Genomic DNA, 22,653 nt, shown 5'->3' with positions numbered 1-22,653 from the left:
AACTAACTCCTGGAGCTTCATTTCTTCTTCATTTGTAAGGAGCAATGTTGGCTTCTGTGACCTTTATGTGAATTTATTCAGCTGTACAAATCTTTTTTTTGTTGTTTTTTGAGACAAAGGCTAGCTAGATTGTCGAGGGCCTTACTAATTTGCTGAGGCTGACCTCAAACTTGCCATCCTCCTGTCTCAGCCTCCCAAGTCCCTGAGATTACAGGTGTGTGCCACTGCACCCACTCAATGGTGCAATTCTTCACAGGATTATAGAAGGTCCAGAAGGACCAAATGTAGCACATGGACACTCTGGACCTGTGAGGGTCAAGAAAGGCCTAATATTTACTGGGTGATTAAAAAGCGAGCAGAAATGGTACCCGCGCTTAAGGTCCATGGTACTCATTAATCCGGCTCCACTTTGGGGAGATTTTATTCCAACGTTCTTAGCAGGAGCAATGTTTGGATTAACCGAACTTTCTAAAACTGAGATTTCTAATGACACAGAATCCTGTAGGTCTGTACATTTTAGATCTGGTTGGCACAAAATAAAATCCTTATAAAACACAAGGCTGAACGTTTGCTCTGTAGATCCTCCAAGGCTCAGAAACCCTGACGCAAAGAGGCAGTGAGAGGGAAGATCCTACAGTTCAGACCCCTTGACACCTAAACAAGTGTCCCTGCCTTCTTCCTGAGTTCCGACTTCACCAGCAGAACTGGAAAGTGAACCTTCTTCTCGTCTGCGCTCTTCAACTAACCGATAGGAAACCATCTTAGGATGCTGAATAAGTGTACATGAGATGCCGAAGGAGGAAACCCTCCGAAAACTGTGAAGCACTTCATGAATATTTTATTTTGATTATTACTCATACCTTAAAGTGTAATTTTGGCTGTGCCACAGATGTGACTTCAGGCAAGGAATTCATCAGCTCCGCCCTTCGTATAAAATGAATGAGGTGAGGGATGGGAAGGATTAACTAGAAAATGATGGTTCCTGCCTTGGAAAATTGAGGGTCACTGCAATGCTTACTAATTAATAGTAACCATACAATTGTGAGGTTATAAATAGCTTTGCATTCGAGCGGAACCCAGAGAGCCCTGCTACTTTCTCACTTGTTGCCATTTCGATTTCGTCCATTAGCTCCACCAACCTATAATTAGCACAACACCCTGGAAAATTAATCCAGTCTGGTGACTCAATAGCAGGGAAATCAAACAGACTTCTAAATCATGTTAGAATTAAGTTGAAGCCTGAGGGCTAAGTCCTTTTTGTTTGGAACTAAAAGTTTCGGACCCTGATTTTACAGCTAAATATAGGGAGTTCATCTCTTTTTTTTTTTGTACCGGGGATTGAACTCAGGGCCACTTAACCACTGAACTACATCCCCCAGTCTCAATGAGTGGCTTAGGGCCTCACTAGGTTGCTGAGGCTGGCTTTGAACTTGCAATCCTCCTGCCTCAGCCTCCTGAGCTGCTGGGATTACCATCATGCCTGGCCCCATCTTTCTATTTTCAGGAATTAAATTTCAACCTTGCTTTCAAGGTACATGTATCCCTTGTTAGATTTTTCAACATACTATAAACTAGGGAGGAGCATTGCAAGCCATTGCTATGTGACTAAATATTTCTTCTAAGAATGTGGTTTCAGAAAAGCTAAGCCTACTAATCTGTTTAATACAAAGAGCTCATATCTCTATCTCCTGACACAGAATATGGGGTCAACCTGAGCAGGAGGTTTTGAGAAGCCTGATTGGCAGAGAAAATCTTTTGCTGGAAATCATGAGATTGTTAAATGTCATTGTTTGGATCTTAAATGTCCTATACCCTGACGCCACCTCAAAGACCATGTGCTGAAGGCTTGGTTTCCAATCTGTGGTGCTATTGGGAGGTGGTGGGACATTCAGGAGGCAGGGCCTGTGGGAAGGAAGTTAGGCCACTAGGGACATGCCCTTGAAAGGGATATTGAGACCCTATCCTTTTGCTCTTTCCATCTTTGCTTCCTGGTCACCATGAATGAGCAACTTTACATGTGCTCCCTCCCCACCATGATCTGCTGCCTTGCCAGAGCCCCCAAACAACAGAGCTAGCAGGCCATGGATGCAAAGCTCTGAAACCATGAGACCTTCCTTATAAGTTGATTTACTCAGGTATTTTGTTAAAGTGATGGAAAACTGACTGATGCACTGAATCTGAACATCCTCAGAGCCTCAGACCATCCCTCCGGTCCAACCCTAACTTTGGAAATACTACCACTATTCTCTCAATCATGTTGAAGAGTCTAATAGGGATATGTTTACCTTGAAAGCAAGGTTGAAATTCAATGCTTGAAAATATAAAGATGGACTCCCCCATGTTTAGCTGAAAAATCAGGGTCCGAGATTTTAGTTCCCTCTGGAACCAAGAGGACTTAGCCCTCAGGCTTTCTCTTATACGCAGAAAGAACAGTGAAAAGTTACTAAAGGTCAAGAGACCACATACATATCAAAAGCTTTATGGATTTATAGCAGCTCAATTCACAATAACTAAATTATGGAACCAACCTAAGTGCCCTTCAACAGATGAATGGATAAAGAAACCATGGTATATAAACACAGTAGAATACTCAGCCTTAAAGAAGAATGAAATAATGGCATTTGCTGGTAAATGGATGGAACTGCAGAATATTTTGCTAAGCAAAAGAAACCAATCCCAAAGAACCAAAGACCAAATGTTTTCCCTGATAAGCAGATGCTAATTCACAATAAGCGGGGGTGGGGGAAGGAAAATAGAGGTATTTTGGACTAGACAGAGGGGAGTGAAGGGAGGGGAGGGGCATGGGGGTAGGAATGATAGTAGAATGAATCAGACATTATTACCCTGTGTGCATGACCTGTGTAACTCCACATGCACAACCAGACAAATGAGAAGTTATACTCCAGTTATGTATAATGTGTCAAAATGCATTCTACTATCATGTATAGCTAATTAGAACAAATAAAAATATATATTAAAAAACAAGTTATGGGTAAAACTGGAAAATGGAGCCAACTATCCAGGGAAATGAAGATGAAGTGCAATGAGGTACAAATGGGCAGTGGATTCTTGGGGAACTTCTCCCAGAACCAACTGTGTTTTCTCCAGTTGGCTTTGGTGTCACATGTAGGTGAATATGCTGAGTTAAAGGCCAGGGACTAGGTAATCAGAGAAATGAGTGGGTCCTTTGATCTCTCTGTTTTGTGAAATTTTTTCATTTTTTCCAAATTAAATAGCCCCAGAATTCTTTCCTTATAAATGTTTATCTGCTTTAGCTATTTTGTTTCCAACTCTATGCATGTGATATGACTGTGGAAGTCTGCAGACAAACTTTGCCTGATAAATCTCAAGTTACTTAAGGTTAAAGTCATCTTTCCTCTGGTCTAACGCAGACTTTGGAAATACTGCCACTAGTCTCTCAGTCAATCAGCCTCAAAATCTGGCAATCTTTCCTTCGCCTTGATTGTTACACCCAAAATCCTGAAAAATCCACCTGGCTCTCTGCAAGCTTCTTTTTATCCTTAACCCACAGCTGCTTAATTGATCTTTTGTAGTCAGTGCATTAGGGCAGGGTAATCTTAAAGCAGAGCTCCAAACATGGCCTTCCCTGACTTTCGACATTCATTGCTGCCTCCTGCTAATAAATCAGTGAAAAGTCCTAGGTTTTACCTCTCACAGCTTTGCTTCCTCTCTACTTGACAATTCAATATCATGCATTTCTTTACATGGTTGATTTCTGGACTTACTGCTTATCTACTACAAGTGAAAGGCCTCCCAAAGTGGAGGCAGTGAAACCAATCTGTAGTGCCCAAGGGATATGTGTGCCCATTAGTCATGGGAGTTCTGGACAACCCAGTGCTGCTTCTGGAAAAAGAACTCAAAGCTAATGTAAGATTGCCATGAGGCCAGTCACATCATCTTCTTAAGTACATTTGGCAGTATGCTGTCTTTACCCAGGGATAGACAGACTTAAGAATTATCTTTACCTCTTCATTATTCCATTGGCCATAATGATTTTTTGACAGTACCTACTCAGAACCTAGATTCCTCTGAAAGTAATTGCTTTCTTTATGGTCTTGATATGGGGTGTCCCCCCAAAAGCTCATATGTTAGACAATACAGAAAAGTTCAGAGGTGAAATGATTAGATTACAAGAGTTGTGACCTAATCAGTGGATTAATCTGTTTGATGAGTTAATAATTTGAATGGATTACCAAGTGGTAACTGTAGACAGATGGGGTGTGGCTAGAGGAAGTAGGTCACTGCAGGTGTGACCTTGGGGTTCATATTTTGTCCCTGGGTTCTCACGGGTTCCCTTCCTCCACTGTGCCCTTCCACCTTGATGTTCTGCCTCATCTCTGGCTCAGAAGAATGGAGTTAACTGACCATGGACTGAAACCTCTGAAACTATGAGCCCCAAGTAAACTTTTTCTCCTCTAAGTTGTTCTTGTCAGGTATTTTGGTCACATCTTTGAAAAGCTGGCTTTTACCGTTATTATCACTACATTTTAAATTAAAGTATTAGCAAATTGAATCCAGTATCACATATCTGTTCAACACTGTACTGGTGGTTTTAGCCAGGGTAATAAGGCAAGAAAAACAAATAAGAGGCATCCAGATCAGAAACAATAAAACTATCTGTTCACAGATAACATGAATCGTGTGTATGCAAAATCCTAATGAGTCTGTTGAAAACCTTTAGAAGTAATAAACAAGTTCAATGAGTTTGCAGGTTACAAAGTCAATATATAAAATCCAATTGCATTTTGTACATTTTCAATAAGTAAATAAAGAATAAAATTAAGAAAACAATTCTATTTACAAAAGCATCCAAAAGAGTAAAATGGCTGGGCACATGCCTATAATCCAGTGACTTGGGAGGCTGAGGCAGGAGAATTACAAGTTCAAGGCCAGCCCCAGAAACTTAGCAAGGCCCTAGGTAACTTAGTGAGATCCTGTCTCAAAATAAAACAATATAAACTATTGGGGATATAACTCAGTGGTAAACCACCTCTGGGTTCTGTACCCAGAACAACAACAACAACAACAACAGCAAAAGAAGAGTAAAATATTTAGAAACAAATTTAACAAAAGAAATATAGGACTTGTACTCTGAAAACTACAAAACATTAGTGAAAGAAATTAAAGATCTAAATAAACAGAAAGATATCTGGTATTCATTGATGAAAAGAATTAATATTATTAAGATGACTATATCCTCCAGATTTATCTACAGATTCAATGCAATCCCTATGAAAATCACAGGTGACTTCCTCATAAAAATTGACAAGCTGATTCTGTAATTCGTATGTAACTCTAAGGGATCCAGAATGGCCCAAACAATATGAGAAAGAACAAAGTTGGAGGACTCACACTGGATTTTAAAACTTGCTACAAAGGAACAATAATGAAGATAGTATGGAACAATAGATAGATAGGAGGAAGGAAGGAAAAGCATCAAATTCCAGAAATAAGCCCATAGTGTCTATGATTAATTGAGTTTAAAAAAAAAAATATATATATATATATATATTAGTTGTAGGTGGATACAATACCTTTATTTTATTTTTATGTGGTGCTGAGGATCTAACCTAGGGCCTCACACATGCTAGGTGAGTGCTCTACCACTGAGCCACAGCCCCACCCCTAATTGAGGTTTGATAGAGTGTGGAAACCATTCAATTAGGAAACAAATGGTGCTGGGATAACTGGATAACCACATGCACAAAATTAAATTAGAGCATTTCTCATACCATATACAAAAATTAACTCAAAATGAATCAAATACCTACCATGATAAAACTCTTAGAAGAAAATACAAAGCAAAAGGCATTTGGCAAGGATTTCTTGGATACAACACTGAAATTACAAGCAATAAAAGAAAAAATAGATAAATTGGACTTCATCAAAATTAAAAACATTTGCAGCTTGGTGTGGTGGTCTATACCTGTAATCCCAGCAACTCAGGAGGCTGAGGCAGGAGGATCACACGTTTAAGGCCAGCAATTTAGCAAGACACTGTCTCAAAATAAAATAAAAAAGGCTAAGGTATGGTTCAGTGGTAGAAGACCTCTGGGTTCAATCCCCAATATTTGTGCTTCGAAGGACACTATTAAGAACATGAAAATGACAACCCACAGAACAGGAGAAAGTATTCACAAATTATCTATCTGATAAGGAACTTTGAGCTAGAATATAAAGATAAATAGTCCAATTCAAAAATGGGTAATGGAGTTGATTAAACATTTCTCCAAAGGGGATGTACAATGGACAATAATAACATGAATAGATGCGCCACATCATTAGTTACTGGAGAAATGAAAATCAAAATCACAACGAGATACCACTTCCTACTCACCAAAGATGGCTATAATTTTTAAAAATCAGAGAATAATAATTAGAGAAGGTGTGGAGAAGTCAGAACCCTCATATACTGCTGGAAGGAGTGTAAAATGGTTGGGTCACTTTGGAAAATAATTTGGCAGTTCCTCAAAAAGTTAAGCCAAGTTAATATCTGATCCATAAATTGAACTCCTAGGAACATACCCCCCAAAAAATGTCCATGCGAAACTTACACGTTTATAGGGGCATCACTCATACTACCCAAAGGTTGGAAATAACTCAAATGTCCAGCATGGATGGATAAACAAAAAGCAGTGGCCAGAATTTGCCGATAATCCTAGCAACTCAGGAGGCTGAAGCAGGAGGATCACAAGTTCCACGCGAGCCTGGACAACTTAAAAAAAGATAAAAAGGACTGGGGATACAGTTCAGAAGTACAGCACTCCTAGGTTTGATTTCCAGTGCCACCAAAAAACAAAACCAAAAAACCAAGCAGTATGTCCATATAATGCAATATTACAGGGCCAAAAATGGCATGAAGTACTGACCCATGCTACATAACTAAAATTTGAAAAGATATGCTAAGGGATAAAAGATCATACAAGACTCCATTTATATGAAGTTTCTAAAAGAGTTGAATCTATAGCCAAGTAGCTTCAAGGTTGCATAGTCCTGTGGAGAATGGGGAGACAGAAGAGTGATAACTAAAGACTACGGGTTTCTTTTCAGGTGACAAAAATAATATAAAATTGACTGTGGTAATAGTTGCACATATCTATGAATACACTAAAAACCACAGCATTGTACACTTTAAATGAGTGACTTGTATAGCATGTGAATCACATCTCAAGGCAGCTGTTAACACACATGAAAAAAAATCAATGCCCTATTAGAGCATTCCAAGTATAAACATTGATGTCAATTTTCTGGTTGTTGTTTTGATATATTCTTTTTAACATATGTAACGGGCATGGAGTTGAATGTATCATTAAATATCATTCCATTTTGTTTTTCCTAAAACAAAGTAAACTCACCTGAACCCTCATTTGCCCAAGTATTGAGACCTTGAATTACAGTCACAATTAGGGCTCCCCTCCTACCTCCAGGGAGGACTCATTCTGGTTGCAGGGATACATCTGCAGTCTGACATATGAAGAAGGGCCCAGCCAGTCATTTCTCCTTGAACCATATCTCCCTCTGGGCACTGTGAGGCAGCACAGAAAGGCTCTTCGGCCTCCCAGAATCCCCCAAACACTAAAATCTGGCTAGTCTTGGAAATCCTCCTGTCAGGGCCTGCTCCAGGGCCTCCTGCCTTTAAGCACTTTCCTTTCCTCTATGGGATTTCTGTTTCTAGCAATGATAGATCTGCTTGCTTAAGATCATCACTCTTTCTGAGAATAATCAGAAAAGCTGAACACAATACAGGAAATATCTGATTTAAAGACATTAGAAAGTTTCCAAGACAGTGAGAACTTGAAGGGCCAAATCCCAATGAGAAGGAATGTACACAGGGGTGAGCCTATGTGTTGATGCTGCTTTTCCCATCGATGTATTTGCTGATTCTAATCAGCAACCCAGAGGCCAAGAAGCTGAACAGAGCTTTGGGCAGTCTTGCAAGGCTGAGATGAGAAAAATTGGAGCTCAAGGGCCACTAAAGAACAGATTTTCTCGCAAACACCTTTATATTTCATTGACTACAATAATGTTTCATTGGTTGTCCCCCAAGGAACCATATCTTCCAGTATTTATGCTTTTGGATGGTCCCCTTCCTGACTCTGGGCTTGGCCATGTGATTGTTTTTATTACCTCACTAATAAAGGTGACACAAACAGATTTGGTATGTCCTTGTTAACTGGAACTTGCGCTTTGGAATCCTCCCTCTTGAGTTCCAGCCTCCATGCTTAAGTGAAAGTTATCCCAAGGGAGAGAGAGGACACACGGAGAAGCTCTGGAGGATATAACGTTACATGGAAGGAGAAGTCATGTGGAAGAGCAGGAAAACGTCCCAGCCGATCTCCCAGTGGAATGCAGCTCTAAGAGTAGTCCCAGTCTATGCAAAATGGAGAACTGTCCAGCTAGCCCAGAGAATGACTAGAAATGATAAACCACGGTTGCTTTAAGCCACAAGTTTAAAGTGGTTTGAGATACAGCAATAAACAACTGAAACAGTTGGGAACACTAAAGAACCCTTGGTCAACAAAAAATAGACCTACTCTCCCATAATCTGTGGTGCACATTAAAAACAAAATAAAACAAAAAAACCTAAGCCCTGATTGGATTAAATCGTTCATCACCCTTTTAGCTGCCTGCCAGAGCTAAAGTAAATGTTCCCCTAAGGGAACATCAGGTGATCTCCATAGTTTTTAACATGCAATACCCTATTAACAAAAACAAACACTATGCTTATAAAAATATAAGAACTGACAAGAGAAAAATCAGACTATAGAAACAGACCCATGAGAGATCCAGATATGGAAGTTATCAGACAGACTATAAAACAGTTGTGACTAGTGTTAAAGAAATTAAGTAACAATGTTTCAGCATAGATATGGAAGCCATAAAAAAGAATTAAAGTGGAATTATAAAATTTAAACACATAATGACTGGAATTGAGAACTCAATAAATGGATTTAACAGCAGATAAGATAGAGCTGAAGAGAGAATTTGTGAACTAGAAGAGAGGATAGAAAAAATACCTAAAGCACAGAGTGACAAAGAAAACAAACCCAACTCTGAAAGTGGTTACCCAGGAAGACTAACTGGTTTTGTCTCTTATCCAGCTTCACTCTTCCTCCCTTATAAAACATTCTCCACACTGCAGTTAGGTTGATCTTTCTAAAATTTAAGTAACATCACCTCTCTTCTCTTCATAGCTTCTGATTCCCTCAGAATGAAACTCCTTATCACAGTTTTATGTGGTCCTCTTGGATCTGCTGTCTATCTTTCTAGCTTCCTATTTTGCTCTTCTTTTGAATTCTATACTCCACTCCTACTTCACCTCCTTTTTTGCAGGGCGGGAGAGGTACTGGGGATTTAACTCAGGGGCACTCAACCATTGAGCCACACCCCTAGCCCTATTTTGTATTTTATTGAGAGATGGGGTCTCACTGAGTTTCTTAGTGCCTTGCAGTTACTGAGGTTGGTTTTGAACTTGCAATCCTCCTGTCTCAGCTTCCCAAGCAGCTGGGATTACAGGTGTGTGCCACCGCATGTAGCTCCACCTGCTTTTAATTCCTCTAAATTGCTTTACACTCGCACAGGGCCTTTGCACATCCTATTCCTATCCTTTGGAATTTTCTCCATCTCATATTCCTTTTCCTGACTTTCCCATTTTCTGTTACATTATAGTTTAAATGTCATTTCCTCTGGGAAACTTTCCAGATTTCCTAGACTTGTCAATATACCCCCCACAGAGAGCCAGAAATTAGCCCCTTATACTCTGAAATTTCCCAATCAAAGAATCTATTTCAATTTTTGATTATTGCTTAACTGTTCATCTTCTCCTATAGAGAGTAAGTTCCAAAAGGGGAGAAACTCTGCATGTTTGGCTTTCCCTGGTGCTTAGCCTGGCTCAAAATAGACACTCAATAAATAATTTAAAAATCATTAATTAATATTAGAAATCTTTGTCTTTCATCAAGATGGTCCACCATGCCTCAATTCTAGACCTATTTCTTTTTCTTTAGAAGCTTTCTAGAGAAGGATATATGTGAACTGAATATAATTTAAACTTCCTTTTTAAAGTCTTTTAACATGTTCTGGATTTTATTGCAATAAAAATTAAAATATAAAGGAAAAATATGAATATTCATATCATAGGACTCACCCATGATATACCAAATCAGCAGGATTGAAAGTACTCACTTGCTTTCTTACATGTAAAAAAGTGTGATTTTACTACTTGCATCCTCAAATGACACTCTGGCTTTTCAGTCACTCCAGGATCTGGTTTAAAAATGGCCTTCCTTGTTTTTTGTAGCCTTTTGTGGCTCCTTTCCAGTTTTTATCACAGACTGTTTTTCTCTGCTTCCTTCTCTGCCTCCTCTTCTCAGCTAAGCACAGCTTCCTCTGTCATGTTCTATAAACCTGCCACTGTTGATGAGTCTTTTTATGTGCCATCTGAATTGGCCGGCTCTGTCTCATTACCTCCTAGGTTCTATCTCAAGTTTTAGTGGCAAACAATTTCTTTTTTCTCCTTGTTACTTTCTCTTCCCTTATAATTCATTCCACATTTTAGTCACTGAGTTAACACTTCAAAAACAGGCAAAACTGAATATCCTCACTTTGCCATCATCAAATTTTGTCTCTTTTGTTCACTGCTGTATCACGAGTGCCAAGAACAGTAGTACCTGGCACCTGGTAAATGGAACATATTTGTTGAGTAAATTACATTGACATGTACTCTATGACAGACTGCATTAGGTAGCATTAAATGTTTTCTTTCTTGGTCCACCATATATATTTAAAACTTTATTGGTACCTACAAAACGATAACATTTAATAGATTTTTATTTCTCTGTCACCCAACCCAATCATAGGTGTTCTTCTTTAGCAGACTGCTTTCTGTACATCTGTTCAGAAATGGAAGGTGGAGGCTTTGTTTTGTAATTTTCATTAATAAATTGACTTTACTTGCTTTGGATATGAGGCCTAGTCTTGTAGTCTATGAACTAGCTTTTAATAAGAACAATGAATACAGTTGTTACCCCATTAAATGCAAAGTATAGAGATAAAATCACCCTGTAAATTCAATTGCTGGTTCTTATAAATGCAGGTGGCAAGTTTCTAGGCAAGAAGGGTTCATGGTCTAGGGGAAAAGATGCTAGCACAGAGAATACAAGGAAATATTCTGGGTGTGCTGCCACTAACTTGAAGTTTGGGGTATGTGAAGATAGTGAATGTTGGTTTGGAAACCGAAAGTGGTTTGACTGGTTGAAAAAGGTTAGCAGGTCAACTTCTGGTTGAGGAATAAGCCAGGATGACAGCATTAGCAGGTGCAACTGAATTGTTAAGGATGTAATGAGAGAATGAAATGGCATCAGGACCTTGGGAGAAGGTTGGGAAAGTACTCTAGGAGAAGCCTGAATTGGAACAAATGGAAGAGGGAAAACCGCCAGGGTCAGGGGTTAGAAGGGAGGATGAGGAGGGGATCAACAAAATGGCCCCAGAATGCCAATGCTCAAGGTGGAATGAGAAAGCAGAGGAAGCAAACCTTTAGAGGGGGAGAGGATGCTGAAAAATAGAAACTGGAATAGGGTGCTCCCCAAAGAGGCAATCCGGAGCCAAAGACTGCGGTAGAAACTTGGTAGGCGGTCAGCACCAGCATGGGAGTAGATGTTCCGCGTTCCAGTGCATCTGCGGCTGGAGGGTAATGTAGGCTGCGTTTTTAAGTTTTTCATACATTGAATTGGGATTTTGATTTCGGCTGAATCGAATCATCTCCGGGGATTTCAGTATAAGAGTTTGGTAAAGTCGTCAGGACTGGGGGTTCATTTCAACGGGTTTGGGGGTCTTCGGGGAGGGCCACGGGCGCTGGGGCCGAGGGCACGCGGGGGCGGCGTGCGCTGTCTGAGCTGGCAGGTCGTCGGCGGCCAGGCGGGTTCCGGCAGCGCCGCGGGTGAATTTCCTCCGGGACTGCGGTGCGCTCCGAGGAGGGGCGGAGGTGGATTAGCGCGGCGGCCGAGGGGCCTCAGGGATGGGGGCGTCTTGGGCCGCGCCGCTCCGGGAGGGGCCTGGTGGCGGCTCCGAGTGCCGGGGCGGAGGCTCGGCCGGCTCGGGGGACCCGGGCGTCGCTCCGCGCAGCCAGCCGCGCTCCGCTTCGGCCCCTCCCGCCCCGGGGGAACCTGTTGCCGGAGAAAGGGGCGGGCGGAGGCGACGGCGGCGGACCCTCCCTCGCCTCTGGGCCGGCCGCCGGGCAGCCGTTTCACCCTCCACACGCTCCGTGGCGCGGCTCCTCCCTCCGCTCCTTTATTAAAAACAACAACAACAACAAACAGCCTCCGCCACCCCGCGCCTGGGAAGAGCCGGGCGACCGCGGCTCGTGCCGCTTCCGGGAGCGGAGGCGCGGCCGCGCGCCGGGAGGAGGAGCAGGCCAACATGGCGGCGCGCAGGGCTGGGCCGGGCCACCGCCGCGCCTGAGCGCCCCACCGCCCCGGCTCGGCTCGCGGCGCCCACGCCCGCACCCAACCTGGCCCGGCGGCTGCGAAGCACGCGGGGCAGGAGCTCAGGGGCCCTCTCGGGCGCGGGGGCGGCGCGGAGGGAGCGCCGCGCGGCCCGCCAGGCCCGGGACCCGCAGCTTCGCCGCTCGCCGGCCGGCGCGGCCCGGAGGCCCGAGCCATGGAATCGGAGGAGGAGCAGCACATGACCACGCTTCTGTGCATGGGCTTTTCGGACCCCGCCACCATCCGCAAGGCCTTGCGCCTGGCCAAGAACGACATCAACGAGGCCGTGGCGCTGCTCACCAACGAGCGGCCGGGCCTCGACTACGGCGGCTACGAGCCCATGGACAGCGGCGGCGGCCCCAGCCCGGGGCCCGCCGGGGTCCCGCGGGGCGACGGCGGCGGGGATAGCGGCGGCGGCCCCTCCCGCGGCGGGAGCACCGGAGGCGGGGGCGGCTTCGACCCCCCGCCCGCCTACCACGAGGTCGTGGACGCGGAGGTGAGGAGGGCGCCCCTGATCCCCGCGGGAGAGGCCGCCGGGCTGGAGTCCCGTGGGGAGGGGACACACCCCGCCGGGCTTGCGTGGGGAGGGAGCATTCGGCGGGGACTGTAGTGGGAGTGGGTGTATACCCACTGAGAATAGAGCCCCGGCTTCAGTCGGGCCGCCGGTGAATTGGGGTCAGGTGGAGAGCGGGACTCGGGGGGAGGAGTCCGAAGGGGAGTTCGGGATGTGGAGCAGGGTAGCCTGTCGCGGTGGGGAGGGGTCTCCTGGGCTTCCGGCTCCGCACTCCCACGCAGTGGGCTGGGGTCCGGCTGGGAACCAGGGTGCAGAGCTCGCCCGCGGTACGGGAGCATGACATTGGCCTGGAGCCTGAGATCGGAAGGACTGGCGTATCTAGTCAGAAATGGGTACTGGTAGACCAGGTTGGGTCCCAGATTTTGTGGCACCAGGTTGCAGTGAAGGATTGCGTGAAGCACCCGGTTCAGTCAGAGAAAAGGTGGGATGGGCCAGCCAGAGTAGTAGCCTGTCTTTGCTAGGGTCAGAGGAGGGCTGTTGGGGTTAGTTGGGGGGTTTTTAGCCAAGGGTTGGGAGGAGAGGACATTGAGCAGGGTCTAAAATGAACAGGGACTGGGCAGGAGCCAGGAACGACAGGAATTGATAAGTCGGGAGGAGGCTCAACTGTAATAAGGTGTGGGTTGGAGGAATACGGTTTTACTAAGGTCATGTAGGTATTAAGGGGTGTAGTGGGGATTGGACTGAGAATGTTCAGGGGTGAGAGCTGGGAAGGGACCAGGCAGTAAACGAGGGCTGAAATTGGATCATGAAACTGGGACCCAGCCTGGGTAGGGGGAGTACTGGTCATAGGTAACGTCAGAAATGAGGGGAAACTAGACTGGGTAAGGGGAGAGTGATACGCAGAGGGGCAGGGCGGGGGTGAGGGGCGGGAGATAGGAGTGAGGAGTCTGTTGAGAAGGGACTCTCAGCTAGTGGCCTTGCTCAGGATTCTTGAGTGGAGAAAACTAGGCCTTTTAAATTTGGGATGTGACCAAAGAACATGGGAGATGACAGACTCGTACTAAAATAAGGGAAAACAATAAGAAGCAGCAGTACTTACGATTAATTACTTTGCAGAAAAATGGAAGCTCATGGCAGGAAATTTGGTTAGATTCATTGAACCAGGAGATCTCCTTGACCTGACCACACAAAAACACAGACATCAAGTTAGGGGGCTTATGTTTTTAGACAGAAAAATGAATATGGATAATTTTTAATGGAGTTAAGTCTTCTAAAGCATTTTTCCTGAGTAATATGTCCATTTGCAGCAGTTGCTCAGGCTGAAGGTGGCACTTGGGAAAAGAAGGCAGTTCAAAAAGACCCAGGTTCTGCACAAGATTTTTTTGGTTTTCAGACATTGACACATTTGTTCCATGGCCCTGTTACCCAGAACTCAGCTGTGCCATTGACTAGTATGTGAAAGTAAAGATTTATTTCTAGTTTGGGAATTTAAAAAAATTTCTGTTAAGCAACTACTTAAGTCACTTTAAGAAATTAGTTTCTCATTGCCAGTCCCTACCACCCCTTCCAGTTTTGACCCAGCTTTGAAATCAAGAAGCAAAACAATGCTTTTTCTGAAGGTGTTTGCATAGTTCTACAAAGTTCAGTGTTTCCTTGTTATGGAAGAGATTTTATTTTAGTTTTTGGTCACAATTTCCTGTGACTTAAAAATCAAATTAAATTATAATACTTGGTGGTATGTTAACATTAGCTTACTGTCTGTACATTTAAGACTTACAAAAACAGGGTTGGCTCTTGTCATCTTGTCAGGTGAATAACTGACTGAGGAATTTGCAGTCAGGTAAAATCTAGAGACTCTTTTTGAAGTAGTATCAGTTTTTCTTTTCCCCTTGACCTGTAGATTTGACTTAGCGGAGGCTGCACTATTTACTTCTGAGAGTGGAAAAGAGCTGGTGATTGGGGCTGCCTTGCCCCTGGCAGACCTACAGGGTGATAGACACATGGGAGCCTTGTGAGAATATTTAATCCAAAGTTTGCTTCTGTGGTTTAAAAAATCTTCAGGCCTGCCACTTTGCTGCTTGTGTATTCTTGCTGTAGAGAGTAGGAAATTGAGGCTTTTGATTCTGGAAAATCTAATAGAATTGTTTATGGATGTCTGTAGCGGGTCAGCTCTGTATTAGGTGCTTTATTTTATTAATCCTCAGTGGAATATTACTATTTTGGTTAATAGCAAAACTTGGATTTGAACCCAGGTCTCTCTCACATCAAAAGCCATTGTGCTTGCCACTGTGCTCAACTTATGGTTTAGGACTGAATTTATTTGGTAGCAGTATAGATAACAAGGACAAATGGTAAAGAGGCAAGCTTTGCTATTACTTCGCAAGTCTAGAAATGATGTGGTGAGCACCTAATCAAGGCATCAGGGCTTGAATAATGGGTGGAAAGAAAGGAGAATCAGGTTTTTTAGAGCAGAAAATTAGAAATTAATAATTAGTTCAGCTCCCTTGTTTGACTAATACAGCCTTTCAGACCCCAAAGGGGAAGTGGCTTGTTTCTAGAGTCAGCTAATAGAAGAGGTGGGGCTAGAACTCAGGCCTGTGCTTTTCCTATCAGCTGCCAAGAACAAGATATAGTAATGAGTTAAAGGAAAAGAAGAAAAGAGAAGGGTAAAAAAGTGAGTGAAGATTGTCAGCTAAATTTTATTTCTAAAAAATTAGTACCTTATTTAAAATTATATGTATTTCTCTTTTATATGTATGACATTTCAGTTTCAGTGTGTTCTTAAAAATGTGTGAGAATATATAGAATGAAATCTAATTGGTTAAAAAGAAAAAAATACAATTCACTCGCATAGCGTGTGCTTAGCATGCATGAGGCCCTGGGTTTGATCCCCAGCACCACACATGCTGAGAAATGATTTGGTTTATTTTATGTTTGTAGTGTGGGAACAGCAGTGATTCTTATATTCAGTAAACATTCAATGCCTTCCATGACCCAGGGGCAGGGAATATAGTGTCGAAGAGAACAGAGTTTACATTCTAGTAGATCTTAGTCTAAGGCTCTCATTTTACAAGAGGTGACTTCCCAAGGTCATATGAATTAGGGAAATCAGTTTAGTAATTCAGGGCCACACTATAATTAGGATTTGGCTTAAAAATCATAATTTGAAAAAGTAAAAGAAGTTAATTTCTGTTTCAGTAGAGCAGGGAGATTGCATTTGGAGAGACCTAGATATCTACAAAACACATGGAACTGCATAAAAAGCCACCTTTTTAATAGCTTCCAATTAAGTAAAGCATCACAGAAAAGCTGTGTTTGGTTCTTACTAGAACTGTTGAATATTGATATAGTTCTTGATCTCTCTCTGTCTCAACTGGACTTTGAGAAGCTCTCTGATTTTGATTTTGAATAGCATTACTTCAGGGCCATTCTGTGGCAGATAGGAATCTGTTCTATTATTACCAAGAGTGAGACCTCACAGCTGCTCTAAATAACTGCTCCTGATCTTAAAGCCCCACTGTCAGAACTCATCACTCCTTCCTTGTGGCTAATGGAAACCCCTCTGGCCACTACTAAGTGCTGCCTACCCACCTGGTTCTTCTGTCCAGAGCCCTGAAATTGGTCCTTGTAATCCTGGCCAGGGTGTTAGTGGAAATCTGAAGCAGGTATCCTGGGAATCTTATAAAACTTTAATAATTATGAAACGTACCTTATTTGTGCATGTATATGTATACGTTTATATGTGTGTGTGCGTTTGTGTATGTGTGTGTGTATATATATATATGTATATATCACAAATTTAAATCACATTAAGTTTATAGGTCTTCAACTTACCCCATTTCTACCCTCCACCCTTTGGTAGAAAGTGGAAGTTATATATATATATATATATATATATATATATATATATATATATATATATATATATGAGGTTTATATTAAAATTCATCTTCTGAAATTAGTAACAATCAGTATATTTGATAAAACATCAAATGAGCAAATTTTAGTTAATCATTAGTGATTTGAAATTTGAATACATAACCTGTCATTTGTAATTTACTATGATTTAGTAAATTAAAAAAAAATATTTAAAGGGTTTTGTTTGTTTATTTGTTTGTTTTGGTACCGGGGATTTAACCCAGGAGCAATTTACCACTGATCTACATTCCCCAGCCTTTTATTTTGAGACAGTCTTACTAAGTTGCTGAGGCTGACCTTGAATTTGCAATCCTCCTGTCTCAGCCTCCCAAGTTGCTAGGATTACAGGCATGTGCCTGGCTCTGTTTAAAGGCTTTGAGTAAAAAAAATAATAATAATTCCTCAACTCATTTGAAAGTAGGTAAAAAAAAAAAAAAATAGGAAATCTGAAAGATGAATTAACAGCTGGACATAATGACTCACACCTGTAATCCCAGCAGTTTACGAGGCTGAGGCAGGAAGATAGAAAGTTCAAAGCCAGCCTCAGCAATTTAGCGAGACCCTGTCTCAAAATAAAAAGGGCCGGGATGTGGCTGTGGTTAAGTGCCTCTGGGTTCAATCCCTAGTACCAAAAAAAAAAAAAAAAAAAAAATCAACATAACTAGTTTTTGAAATAAGAATTTCTCCGTGATTGTTATATGTATCTCCTTTGGGAATTAGGACTGTGAGTTCATTTAAGGGTTGAATTCTCACCTTGTAATTACCTGATTATTTGCTTTTAGAATGAAGGTAATGAAGGAAGTACCTTTTGTATGCCTTAAGTGCTTGATTCTAGTGAAATCATTGTAGATTGTGATAGCTTTATATAGCATAATATTGGAAGCCTAAATTTTGAAACCATTTTCAATGCTGGAAAAGTAAATATTGTAATGTCTTAATATTCTGAGAAGATAATAGGAAAACATGTGCATGTACTTACATATGTGTATGACCACTGCCCAGAAAGCAAAGGACATTCATTTGATTCTGAATGTGAAAGTTAAAGTTTTTCATTTTTTTAATAAGAAAGTATTAAAAAGAAAAAAAGGAGAGAAAGTATTAAAAAGATCTAGTAGAATCCTTCAAATCTAGAGTTCAGTTTTCCAGGAAGCTTTTCATACTTGGAATACCAAAGAGAAATAAGTAAAATGTAAATAAATAATCATTTCAAATACCCCCATAAATGTAATGTAATGCATTTTACTTGTTTCTGTTTGAACTTCATTTATCTATATGTATTTTGTGGTAATGGGGATTGAACCCAGGGTGCTTTGCCACTTAGCTACATTCCCAGCCTTCTTTATTTTTTGTGGTGACACACAGTCTCCCTAAATTGAGGCAACCTTGAACTTGAGATCCTCCTGCCTCAGCCTCTGGAGTTTCTGGGATTACAGTCTTGCTCCATAGAGCTCTGCTAATTTTTTAAACTTTTATTTGTAAAGACAGTTCAAATAAATTTTAATAGTAGGTTTCCTGTCAAATTAGAAGGGCTTTGTGGTAGTCCAAACATGAGGTGATGAGCTCTTAGAGGCAGGCATCTTTGGCAGTATTAAGAAATGACAGTAGTAGCTCAGAGATAAAGGAGTCTGGAAACCTTTAAAGCAGGCTAGCTGATTTGTATAGGTTCGAAACAGCTTTTTGTGTGTGGTAGCCCTTGGAGGATAACTGTATTTTTAAGGATGTCACAACCAAGAAAACGTTACACTGTGCTCTGTTTAAGAAGGGTCAGGAATGTGTAATATATTTTAGCAAGGTTTTAGTTTTTTAAAAAACAGAACTTTGGATGCATAAAGAAACAAGCTTCAGACACCTAGAGAATTCAAATATGGGGATAGTTCAGTCTGAGAAGACCATTAAGAAAGTTGAGCTTCATTTTCAGAAGAGTAAATGTGTTTTTTCTCTTTTTCCTCCCCTTCCTGTAGGGAGTTTTAGTTTCTTTAATCCTGTATTTCTCATTTTCATATTTATTGAGGGAATTTTTATTGTTTAGTAGTGTCATGAATTTCAGTCACAATTGACTTATAAACTTTTTTTGTTAGTTCATATTGATAGTAGGTGACAATGTCCATGGCGAGTTTTTGGCAAAGTATTTTTATAACCATTTTGTTTTTGTGTTGTTTTCAGGTTTACTTCTTTGTCCAACAGTGAGAAATCTGGCTTCTACCATTATGGCTTACGTTTTTTATTTCTCCTTATGTGTGTGTATTGAGTGTGAAGGAAATAGAATCGACTTGTAGAGATGCTTACCTTAAGCCAGCTAAAGGAATATATAACTGTAGAATTGAATTGTTTTTATTTGTTCCGAAGGAAAGAGCAAACATAATTAAGGCAATTTTTTTTTTTTTTCAAAATTAACCATCACAAATCCAGTCCCTTTTTTTTTTTTTTATAGACCTTTATTTTATTCATTTATTTATATGTGGTCTGAGAATGGAACCTAGTGCCTTACATATGCTAGGCGAACGCTCCACCACTGAGCCACAACCCCAGCCCAAGGCAAAATTTTATTGTGGTAGTCCTTTCAGAAATGAGAATGCCTCAGCCCTGGGGCAGCGATCTTTAGGACCCAATGGAAGACTTATTGTCCTCTTAGAGATAAGTAGTTCCTCAGGTGCTCAACAGTCAGAATTAAGCTTCATTATTCCAACACATTGGCCCTTCCTGTAGTATCTATCCAGTTATTGAATTGTGAAAAGTATCTTATAAAGCAGTAATTTAATAAACAGCGTGATTAATTGCATTCTTTATCAGTAGGTTTCCAAAATGCTATTAGTCTTTTTTTTTTTTTTTTTTTTTTTCCTGCTGTTAGTCTTTTCCAGAAAGGCTTGTTGGTTGGATATTTTGTTGCCAAGACTGGTTTCTGCTTAGTGTGCTTTTAGATCCCAGCTTTTCATGAACAGGTCAACATTTCTTTTGCTTTTTCTCTTTTCCATTTCTCACTCTGTATTGTCAATTTGGGTTGAAAATTGAGTTGTTTTGAAACCTGTGCTTGAAAATCTATAGTGAAGCATTTAAGTAGTGATTTAAAATGTATTTCAGCTCCTAGAAAATATGAAGATATTCTATACTGTAAATGGCAGCCCCCACTGTCATTTGTCTCAGTTATTCTAGACTCCTCTTTTACTTCCTGAACTACCTTCCAATTCTTACCCTAAGTAGCTTTCCTGCCCCTTCCCAGACTCCTCTGGTTTTGTTCATGTCCATTTTTTTTAGTCTTTCTGTGTGCAACTCAGTGACCCCAGAGTGATCTCCTGAAAACACAAACTTTAACATGGCATGACTTTTGATCACAGATGTTTGGTTCCATATCTCCTATAGGTAAAATATGAACTCTACTTTAGGGTCTCTAACCTATCTGGCCTCATCTCCCACCTTCCTGTTCTGTACTCCCCCTTGCAGGTTAGATGCAGTCACTTCTCCAGTCTTGCTTCTCTCCTCGGCTTCTTACCCACCTGGCTAAGGCTGATTCATTCTTCAGGGTTAACACAAGTGCCACTTCTCTTTAAGGAACACTTATCTCACAGGACTACATTTCCCCACTGCATTTTGCATATACACTGATTAAAACAATGATGCCATTTAGGTTTAACAAAAGGTATGTAAGTATCTTCCCAGTAGACTTGAGACACAGAATTATTTCTTTTATCTTTTTTTCTCTTGTACTCCTGGCTTTTGTTTGAGTAGAGAGATGACCAAGTGGATGGGTGGCAACAGAATCTTGAATGAAACAAAAAGTCAAATGGTATTTGAAGGAATAGTATGCCAGGGATTTGGGAGACTCTGTTCAGGGTTCTGTTGCTTGCTAGCTGTGTTATGGGGCAAGTCAATTTAACTTTCTGATCCTCAGTTTTCTCCTCTATAAAGTGGGCATTTTAGATTGTGGCTCATTTTTTTCATTAACCCTTTTGAGAAATTAAAAACTATGGGACCAGTCATATGTATATGGTTTAAAATAAACTGATGTTAAAAATATTAATACTGTTATTTTGGCATGATGAAACTACATTCTTATGAATTTTAAAAGCTTTCTTATGAGTTTTTAAGAAATAGTATAAGCTTTGTTAAATACGTATTAAATAACCACAGATTCATGTGGTTGCCTATTAAAATGGGAGTAGTTAAAAAGACAATATTGCATAATTCTTAGATTTTGCATAGACTTCAAAATTACTTGAAGTTGTTGGTGAGGAAAATTATTAAGATTTATTTATTTATTAGTCTAACTGAAGCATGGGGGAAAGAGTTTACTGCTTCCTAGTACATATTTGGGAGTTTTCTTTTAGAAATCTAGAATTCATATTTGATTATCTAGTTATTTTATAGTTTGTTTTTTGGTGCTCGGGATTGAAGCCAGGGGCACTTTAAAATTGAACTACATCCCTAGTCTTTTTGAGACATGGCCTTACTTAAGTTTGCTTAATTTGACCTTGGACTTGCAATCCTCTTGCCTTAACCTCCTGAGTTGCTGGAAGTACAGGTGTATACCACCGTGCCCAGCGTTATTTAATAGTGTCTAGGTATTTCTGACTAAGAAAACTGAGAAGTTGTGATTTAGCAGGACTTGGCAAATTTGAGTCACAGTGTAATCTAAGGGCACTTTTAGTTAGTTCTTCTAACTTCCTGTTTATGCTGTGTGCTCCCCCTTGCCTCCCCAATATCTCACAGCATTTTACCTTGTTATATATGACTGCAGTGTGTTTTGATTGACCTTTGGTTTATCTTCCAACCTTTGAAAACTCCCAGAGATCTGAGACTCTGTTTTGAAAACATCTCTCTTTAGAGGTTTTGTTTTTGTTTGGTCCAATACAGATGTACACTAGGCTGACCACAGCCTTCCCTTGGTACCTGTGTTCCCGTGACCTGCAGTGGCCTTACAGTGGTGTTGTTGGGCTCTTGTTAGCCCCCCCCCCACCCCCGCCCACAATCAATCTGTTGTTTTCAAGAATTCTACTCACTTGACTCTTCCTTTCATGTCTGTTTGAACATTTTGGGACAATTATTTCTGTTATCTTTATTAAAGGAAAATTAAAGAGTTCCCAAATAAAAACTCTAGATTTATATCGAGTAATGGTTTAGATCAAATTCCAGTAGTAACAACAGTATACTGAAAACTTCAGAGCATCAGAATAGTTAATCGCCTGTTTAACAAACTAGCCATTCATTTTTTTTTTTTATTTTTATTTTTTATTGAGAACTTACTGTGTGCTGGGCACTGAGGTAGATGTACAGAGTAAATGCACTGATGGGCAAATCAGATGCGTCCTTTTCCTTTTGTAGCCTTGAGGCTGGTAGTTTTCTTTTGCCCTAAATCTAATTATAGTATTTGATTTCGGTAACTAGAACCCTTGAAAAGTTGTGGGTTAAATGTGAAATAGTCTATCAGAAATGTGGGTAGTGCCTCAAGAATTTTTTGTAATGTAATTTGATCTAAAGTGGTGTCCATTGCCAAGAAACCAAGTGATGATTTTTTCCAAGTAGTATTTTTTTTTTAGTGATGTGAAATGTCTAGAATTAGTAATTATTTGCTGTTAGATATTTAATATTTATAAGTTGATATTCTCTCAACCTCTCTTTTAATAATGGTGCTAGCCATTTCAATGAAGTTTTGGGGTTTTTGTTGTTGTTCTTGTAAAAGTGTAACTGTATAAGCTTTTCCCAGAATAGGAAAGTACTCTAGAA

At 40.9% G+C, this 22,653-nt stretch overlaps 2 protein-coding genes across 5 annotated transcripts in view; one reads left to right on the top strand and one right to left on the bottom strand.

The window, feature by feature from the left end:
- Positions 1-10,219: 10,219 nt before the first annotated feature.
- Positions 10,220-12,680, bottom strand: LOC306640898 (uncharacterized protein; the record flags this gene model as incomplete). Its single annotated transcript, XM_079105634.1, has 2 exons — positions 10,220-11,342; positions 11,555-12,680. The coding sequence occupies one exon, from the start codon at positions 12,678-12,680 to the stop codon at positions 11,832-11,834; it is 849 nt and encodes a 282-aa protein (XP_078961760.1). The 3' UTR covers positions 10,220-11,342; positions 11,555-11,831.
- USP24 (ubiquitin specific peptidase 24) overlaps positions 12,541-22,653 on the top strand; it is a 136,122-nt gene continuing 126,009 nt past the window's right edge. For all 4 annotated transcript variants that reach the window (XM_079105565.1, XM_079105566.1, XM_079105567.1 and 1 more), the window contains exon 1: positions 12,541-12,999. In XM_079105565.1, the coding sequence (XP_078961691.1) occupies positions 12,679-12,999 (321 nt within the window). In that variant the 5' untranslated portion in view covers positions 12,541-12,678. The remainder of the gene's footprint in view (positions 13,000-22,653) is intronic.

This window comes from Sciurus vulgaris (assembly GCF_902686455.1).
Source record: "Sciurus vulgaris genome assembly, chromosome: 1".
NCBI classification, from domain to species: Eukaryota; Metazoa; Chordata; class Mammalia; order Rodentia; family Sciuridae; genus Sciurus; species Sciurus vulgaris.
The sequence above is the reverse complement of the archived record's forward strand: the minus strand, read 5'-3'. Positions and strand labels throughout refer to the sequence as shown.